The sequence below is a fragment of the Sinocyclocheilus anshuiensis genome, unplaced genomic scaffold, assembly GCF_001515605.1.
Source record: "Sinocyclocheilus anshuiensis isolate Anshui unplaced genomic scaffold, SAMN03320099.WGS_v1.1 scaffold758, whole genome shotgun sequence".
In the NCBI taxonomy this organism is placed as follows: domain Eukaryota; kingdom Metazoa; phylum Chordata; class Actinopteri; order Cypriniformes; family Cyprinidae; genus Sinocyclocheilus; species Sinocyclocheilus anshuiensis.
In genome coordinates, this window is record NW_015548126.1 from 1,642,264 (window position 1) to 1,650,346 (window position 8,083).

The 8,083-nt window shown below is 35.6% G+C and overlaps 2 protein-coding genes across 2 annotated transcripts; both read right to left on the bottom strand.

Annotated features, from left to right (window-relative positions):
- Nucleotides 1-1,666: 1,666 nt before the first annotated feature.
- On the bottom strand, nt 1,667-4,652 carry LOC107704720 (ADP-ribosylation factor-like protein 4A). Its single transcript, XM_016507706.1, has 2 exons — nt 4,570-4,652; nt 1,667-2,623 (listed from the first exon to the last, which is right to left on the bottom strand). The coding sequence occupies exon 2, from the start codon at nt 2,539-2,541 to the stop codon at nt 1,939-1,941; it is 603 nt and encodes a 200-aa protein (XP_016363192.1). The 5' UTR covers nt 2,542-2,623; nt 4,570-4,652; the 3' UTR covers nt 1,667-1,938.
- Nucleotides 4,653-6,287: 1,635 nt separating this feature from the next.
- LOC107704721 (uncharacterized) lies at nt 6,288-8,083 on the bottom strand. Its single transcript, XM_016507707.1, has 5 exons — nt 8,035-8,083; nt 7,078-7,557; nt 6,889-6,973; nt 6,493-6,635; nt 6,288-6,400 (listed from the first exon to the last, which is right to left on the bottom strand). Exons 2-5 carry the CDS (start codon nt 7,534-7,536, stop codon nt 6,320-6,322), a joined length of 768 nt encoding a protein of 255 aa, XP_016363193.1. The 5' UTR covers nt 7,537-7,557; nt 8,035-8,083; the 3' UTR covers nt 6,288-6,319.

Genomic DNA, 8,083 nt, shown 5'->3' on the forward strand with positions numbered 1-8,083 from the left:
GAGCGCCCCCGCACACTTCGACCAGAGCGAGAGCGAGATCGCGTCCATCAACGAGCTTCATCCAGCGGTAGCGGTGCACGGGACTCGGTCAGGAAGAATGTCTCCAAAGAAGTGTGGTTTTGGTTGTAAGGGAAAGATAACTTTGTTTAGCTTCCTAAAGAACCCAGCGTTATGTAAACAGTTGATACAATTATGTGAAAAATAATGCATTTTTTTAAAAACGAAGCATTAACACGTTAGACTGCACCCCATAAACACAATCAAGCCTAGAAAACAACCACTGAACCACCCCTTTAAGCAAAATATTAAAAACATTGTTGGTTTTAAATTACAAAACAATAGATATACTCTTTAGAATAAGTATTCGGAAACCTTCTGGCTAGCTGTCAAACTTTAGTCAAACATGTTCATATTCAAAATTAACTACATCTAAGTGAAAATTACGTACAGTTAGTTTGAGAAAATGTCTGCAAACATTTATGTGCAGATGCTTTTTGGGTTGGTATATTATTAAATAAATGAAATTCATACATTAAGTGTGATTGAAGTGTACAGAAGTGCTTTTAGGGCCACTTTACTGGGGAACCAACAGGTTTCCAAATCCTGCAGGTGTGATACTGACCTGTAGCTCAGTATCAGTCTAGCGAAAGTGTGGGAAAGGAAACTGCACAGCAGATTTTTTTCCAGTCTGTCACCATCCCAGCTCAGCATTACTGACATCAATGGAACAGGGAGGTAAGAGTCCCAGTCGCTCTGGATTTACGAGGCAGGACTGGAATTTAGAGGAGCATGTATTACACAGCAGATAAATCCTACAAAACCCCTCCAGTTGAGCTCTTTCAGTGTTTCTGATTCCTGCAAAGGTGGATACATAGATCATAGGTGAAGTGTCACCTATTTCTAATCTGATAACAACAGACAGAGGGGCCTATGGTCTTGTAATGTACGATGCAGAGGCATTTGCTTTTTATTCTCATTTTAGTATTACTGAACCAAAGAAGAATGTGGTGGAAGGCTCCAAGTAGCCTACTGTTTTTTAAAGGGATGTGTTGAAGGGATAGTTCACCCAAAAATAAAAAAAATTAAATATTTTCCTCACCAACCTGTATGACTTGGTGTGAAAGAAATGAATTGGGTATGAATCATTAAACCTCCAAAAGTGACACAAAGCACCATAAAAGTATCATAACAGCAAACCATATAACTTGTGCTGTACATTAAGTTTTCTAATGGCATGTAATAAGGAATGCACCAATATTGAAATTCTGCACCATACTAATATGTCAATAATTACTTTAATGTTATGGACTGTAACAGTAAAATCTATATTAAAAATATTTACAATTGTCTAAAATAATAAAACAAAAACTAAAATCAATGTAGGCATCACAACATTATAATGTACGGCATGAAAAATGGAGATTCCTATTACAGTTAACTGTTATTACATTTTTAGTGTTTTTAAAGTTGATCTTGAAGTGAGCATTAAATGACTGCAATTATAGTCTAAATGTAAAACTTTTCATTCACAGATTTTTAATTGTTGGGTGAGCTATTCCTTTAACATGATAGTGCAAGGAAAAATACCTGGCCATAAAATATGGCCAGACATAATATTGGCAGACGTATGTGTTAAAGTACTGTATTACTTGAAGTGACAATTTAGCATAAACAAGCCATTTTATTGCAAATAAACAATCTAAATAAAACCTCCAACAAGAATCACCTTTCAGTGTGATGAAAAATCTTTATATTATGTTTATATATTTCTAAGTCTATGACAGATAGTAAACAACCAGAGAAGTAAACAATGAGAGAGTAAACAACTAAAGTGCTTGTTGGTTCTAACCAACTCTGGGCACATAAAAATTAAAGTTTGCAACTATCAACATAGTGCATTGTCCTTTTTTCCCTCCTTTTATATAATACCTTTACGGTCTATCTTTTCTTTTTTTGCTGTTTGAGCATCTTTCTTCGTTTTAGGATCATGTCATGAAGTCTTTCAAGTCCCTCTTTGAGACCGTCACCAATGATAGCACAGGAGGGCTGCAGGTGCCACGGCGTAGAGGGTCCCAGTTCATTGAGAGCCAGCATGGTCTCTATTTGTGACAGTGACAGAGCCTGTCTCAAGTCCTGCTTGTTAGCAATAATCAACACAGGCACTCCTTGATTTTCAGAGGAGCGGGCAATTTTGTAAAGCTCCGTCTTCGCCTCTTCCATTCTCTCCGTGTCCAGAGAGTCCACAACAAACACGATGCCATCAGTGCCCCGTGTGTAGGACTTCCAAAGAGGGCGCAGTTTCTCCTGGCCGCCAACGTCCCAAAAGTGAAACGTCACTGTTTGTGAGTCCCCGACAGCTACTTTGACTTTCTCTGCATTGAAACCTTTGGTGGGGACAGTGTTGACAAACTCATTGAACTGTAGACGGTACAGGACCGTCGTTTTGCCTGCAAAGTCCAGACCCAGAATAGCGATGTGAAGAGAATTACAGAACGGAAGACTGGAGAGAAGGTTGGGTTGCTCTGATAATCCGTTCCCCATTTCCCTCAGGAGTATGAGAACAATATGAGTTTAGGATGATGTTCCATAGGTCCAAAACCCCAGATGCACAACCAGTGCTTGCCTAAAAGTTCACACATAGACATATGGCGTTTTTAAATGGCTTTTGAAAGATCTAATACAATTTGCATGGCTGCAAAATCACAATTAATTATGTGTGAGTGTCTGTTTTAAAAACTTACCATTTTACATGCCAAACAAAATGATTAATATCGTTTAGCCGATATTATCGGCCGAATTAAGCCTGTCGCCGATATATCGGTATCTGTGAATATGCCGCCGATATGAACATTTTTTTTACAGAACATATAACGCAGATTAAATGCTTCTGAATGGTGTAATTACTTAGTTTGTCCAGCAGAGTGCGCTCCATTGTTTGCTACTGGCAACACAGGTCAGTGTAGTGTAGAGATGCACGGATGAGCTCAAACTTCACCTGAGTCTGCTGCTTCAAATTATCCGCCTGCCACCCACCCACGAATGGGAAGTGTGTCCAAACTTTTGACTGTATACTGTCCTATAATATAGCCTACACATAAAGAATATCGGCTGATATATCGGTATCGGTCTTTTTTTACTTCCTAATATCGGTATCGGCCCCCAAAAAACCCATATCGGTCGGGCTCTAAAAAATTATACTTTCTACACTCTTAAAAATAAAGGTGCTAAAAAGGTTCTTCACAGCGATGCCATAGAAGAACCATTTTTGCTTCCACAAAGAACCATTCAGTCAAAGGTTTTTTAAAGAACCATCTCTTTATTACCTTTTTATAATCTGAAGAACCTTCTTTCGCCACAAAGAACCTTTTGTGAAACAGAAAGGTTCTTCAGATGTTAAAGGTTCTTTATGGAACCATTTAGACAAAAGGATTCTTCTATGGCATCGTGAAGCACCTTTATTTTTAAAAGTGTGGTAAAGTGGGTTATTTTTTAGAACTTCTCTGATAGATTATGATTGTTAATCATACTGTTATGAACTATCATGGCACAGACCATATCATACAATAGTTACAGCGTTTAAGTTTGACTTACCATTGCTCAACTAGATGAAGAATGGACTACCAGCTGGTGGGGCTGAGACTAACAAGACAGATCTTGATCAAGCTGGTTAGAGCTGGAAAACCACTAGTTTACACCCCCAAATAACCAGCTACAATGTTCCAAAAACCAGCCTGACCACCTTAAGCTCATATGACATGGCTTTCCAGTAGTAACCAAATTCCAACGTTTACCATTTTTCCTTGCAAAATAAAGACCTTTGTTATATTTAAATGACATATTTTAACCTTTTTTTTTATTCTGTCCCACTCTATCTGAAAGGAAGTTAAAAGCAGTGCCTAAATGTGTACATTAAAATTAATAAATATTATTTCTATATATTTACAATACATTTAGGAGGATACAGAAACATTAAAAACGCAAAGTCTCAGAATATAAGTATATATTACGAATCCAATCTCGCGCACATTTCATAGTTTGGCATAAACGAAATGTGGCATTCACCCCAACTACAAATTTCTAGAAAGAGCGCACAAAGAATATAAAAATTATATTAATATGAATGCGAGTCTGTAAACCCACAGGAACAAACCGCTCAGAAAAGAAGCATATCTCAATGATGCAATATTTCCTAGGAACAGATAAATAGCTAACAATAAAAGTGAGCCCGATAAGAGAGTTCTGCTAGAAGTCACTCGCGTCCACCTGTCGAATCGAAACTTTTCAGAATTAACCCAAAGTCCATGTAGACATCCTATTTCTCCAACCTAAACAGTAACTATATCTGTATATGTTGAAAATAGAAACTTAATCGGTGTGACAGCAGCTCTAGAGAAAATCTGTGGACGTTTAAATCGCATAAACCGCAGTCGCGCTTTGAACCAACAGGAATTATTCATGACGCGCTGACAAAACTTGTTTTTACCAACAAATAAAGAGGAGCCTATATTCCTTATTGTTAGTTCAAATGTTTAAAACTAAATTCTTACCACAGTCGTTCAGTTAACTTACCGTTCAGACTTCATGCTTCGTTAGAAAGTGTCATCCATTGACGCTCTGCTCTGCGTGCTACTGACTGACCCAGCGCGTCTGCACTCACGCACACGCGGCAGCTCATTTGTTTACCTTTAAAATTATTGGTCAACGGAGGACATGCGCTCATAATGAATGCAAAGAGATACAAAATATAATGCTGCAATTATTGCGTCTTTTTAGTTTAATTCTCTCTCTCTCTCTCTCTCTCTCTGTCTCTCTGTCTCATATATATATATATATATATATATATATATATATCCTCCTGACTACCAGCTATGGAGTTTTGTCTTCTGTAGAGGACATTATGTTTTAGTGATTTCTCTGAGACGTTACATGTCATAGTTTTAAGTCTGGATGTCCTGTACAGAGCACGTTCAGGGCTTTTCAAAGATACCAACTGATTGGATGTTTCACCATGACCACGCCCTCTCCTTGGTCTTTAAAAATGGCTGACATTAATTTACTGATAAAATTGTACATCCTTATGGAAATATATTGTAATTATCATTTAAATCTGATTAATTTTCAAATTGTTTGTCATAAATCAACATCTCAGGAAAATGTTATGAGGTTTCAAATCAAAATATGACTTCCTGTTATGAAACAGGTCATCATTTCATACATGTCCACTGTAGAGGACACCAGGACTAAAAGCATGTTTATTACACATTTTGGGAGACCCAACAAATGAATAGAGAAAAAATTATGTATCAATATTCCTATTAAATATTAGATATTATTATGAAAATCTTGCTAATTATTACTCCCATTATCGCACTTATTTGTTCATTCTGTTGCCCCAAAAACACATTAATATGCAAATTATCATACATATTAAACAGGTTATAGATACATTGTATATAATGGAAAAACTCGTTTATGGCCATTTTACACACATTTTGCATAAATATATATATATTTGTTCATTCTATGTTGCCCCAAAAACACATTAATGTGCAAATTAGATACAGTTTATTGATACATTGTATAATGGAAAAAACTTGTTTATGGCCTTTTTACACACATTTTGCATAAAGAAAAATGTTTTTTAAAAATATCTTTCATAACATAGTTGAAAATCATCTTTATATAAAGTTTGGTATAAAAAAATGAAAATTGATTTGTGATTAAAACAAAAATCCCACTGTTTTCACCTTTTCATGTCTATTCGTGTCTTTTTATTTCTTAAAAAACAGGACTTTTTAAAGTCCCAATGTCTTCTACAGACATGGCACAACATATGAATAAAATATAATTTTTCAAAAATTTTATTTTTGCAATTTTTTCTCATGCTCTAAACAATGTAATGACATGACAAAATACTAAATTCACAAAAAACTGTTTTTTCCTGGTAGTCAGGAGGATATATATATATATATATATATATATATATATATATATATATATTATTTAAAAAATGAAATTAATAATTCTAACATTTTGTTTGAAAAGTAGCATATTTATGTATTTCTTTTAATGCAGTGCTAACATTTATTTTGTGTATGCAATACAAAAAAAACATTTTCTCTATTTGTAACATCTATCTATCAGAAGAAAAGAAAGTGATGAAGAATGAAGACAAGAAAGGAAAAAAAGAAAAGTGTATAATAATGTGGGGTTCTCCATAAAACAGCAGGACTCATTAGACAAAGCAGAGAATTGATGTTTAAACTAGCTTTATCTGCACACCACAACACAAAATTCTTTCTTTTGTCTTAAAACAGATTCATTTCCTCCAAGAGTTGGTCAGCTTTTCTTCAACTCGGTCTATTAAGGCACTATATACTCTTCTTCTGCGGCGATGTCTCTATAATACAGGAAATAAAATGTTTCCAAGAAGGTTAATAAACTGTCTGTTCAAGGGTAGAAGATAAATATGAGTGTTCTCTTTGTGCTCACTGTATAAGACGCAGCTTTTGGAGGCCATGGCGTCTTTGGTAGTATGAGCCTTGAGTCCCATTTAAGCTCTGCTGGTTTGAAAGTGTCTATTTTGCTCACTGTGTCTCTGTGAGAAGGGTTCATGTCAGGATGGCTGTCATTGACTGTGAAGACATTGAAATAAAATGCAAAGCTTTATCAGTAATACATGTAAGGTTACTGCGTGGTTTCAAAGCCACGAGGTATCTGACCTTTGCTCTATATAAAGTATTTTATGACTGTTAGAGTTATAAGTACTACAAGATTGATTGATTACAGTGGGAAAACAAGGGCAATCACATGCAACACAATTTATACCAATGTTGAAAAACCATTCTTGTTTCTCTCTGTTTTCAGACATGATGCAAGTAATTTTACCTGCTTTTAGGCACTGAGACTTTAGGATCAAGCAGCCAGAATCCTTTTCTAAAGAAGTCACAATTTCCGGCATTCCCTCAGCACACTGCATTTGAATAAGGAGTGTTTCAATGTCTTATAAAGACTGTCATCTAGTGTTGATGTAGTGCAATGCAGATAAAGTAAGCCATAATCTTAGTAGAAACTTACAGGTCTGAAGTTATGAGGTTTTGGATCTTTGTACAGCCCCGCTGGATACATCCCTGCACTCACAAACAGCAGTTTTGACTCTAGTGTGTCTGGTGGTTTGTAAAATGTGATAAATGGTTGTGCTTTACATCCCTTTTGCTCAAGTCCAGGCAATATTGAAGGAGTAACATCGTTAATCTTTACCAAAATGAACGATTTTCCGTCCACACTATTGTTTGATTTAACAAGGTGAATGTTTTTGCTCTTGATCCGTGGCAAACTCGAAGATCTGTACAGTTTTGGGGTGAAGTCGGGGGCTTTTATGTTCCATGGATCAATGGGAACTACTGGGTGTGGTGGGATGAGTCCACAACTCCTTCTTGAGATCAAGTTCTGACTCACAGAATAGAGCAGCTTTCTTCTGAGGTCAACAGACATGGGAGTTTCCAAAGACTCAGATTCATTGTGAATCAGCCACATCTTTATGCTCAGAGCAATAATCTGAGACCAAACAATACACAAGTTGTAAATAAAACAAACATTACTGGAGTACAACTTGCAAGAAAATCACCTTTCAGTCATTCTACTTCAAAATTTCACATTTAATTCAGTGTGTTACTTGCATATTCTTTGTACTTATTTGAAAAATTTAATAGCAATTTCTGAGTGAAAATTGTTACTACACCATTTTTTAAGTAATATGTACAATGCATAAAATTGTTACATAATCTTTTCATTAGCAACCTCATAAACTTCATTTCATCTTAATGAAGAATCTATATAAATGGATATTACATATGCAAAAGGCGCAAGATTAGATTTAGGTGATAGAAATGTAACATTATTTTAATAATAAGACATAATACAACATCAAGAATGAAAGAAAGAAAGAATAAATAAATAAACTGAGCAAGACCTATTTCTATCAACAGTACATTTCAAAGGAAATAATTCCTAAAATCAATTTAAATCACTTACCTTTCTTACAGCAGAGTGGCTGTCATTCAGCCATGACAAAGTAGACAGT

What these genes read in the sequence shown, in the direction of transcription:
- LOC107704720 (XM_016507706.1), bottom strand. Translation starts at nt 2,541, where the DNA reads ATGGGGAACGGATTATCAGAGCAACCCAACCTTCTCTCCAGTCTTCCG.
- LOC107704721 (XM_016507707.1), bottom strand. Translation starts at nt 7,536, where the DNA reads ATGTGGCTGATTCACAATGAATCTGAGTCTTTGGAAACTCCCATGTCT. An exon ending in AACCTCATAACTTCAGACCT is followed by an intron (nt 6,974 to 7,077) that starts GTAAGTTTCTAC and finishes ATTCAAATGCAG; the next exon opens with TGTGCTGAGGGAATGCCGGA. An exon ending in CAAAAGCTGCGTCTTATACA is followed by an intron (nt 6,401 to 6,492) that starts GTGAGCACAAAG and finishes CCTGTATTATAG; the next exon opens with AGACATCGCCGCAGAAGAAG.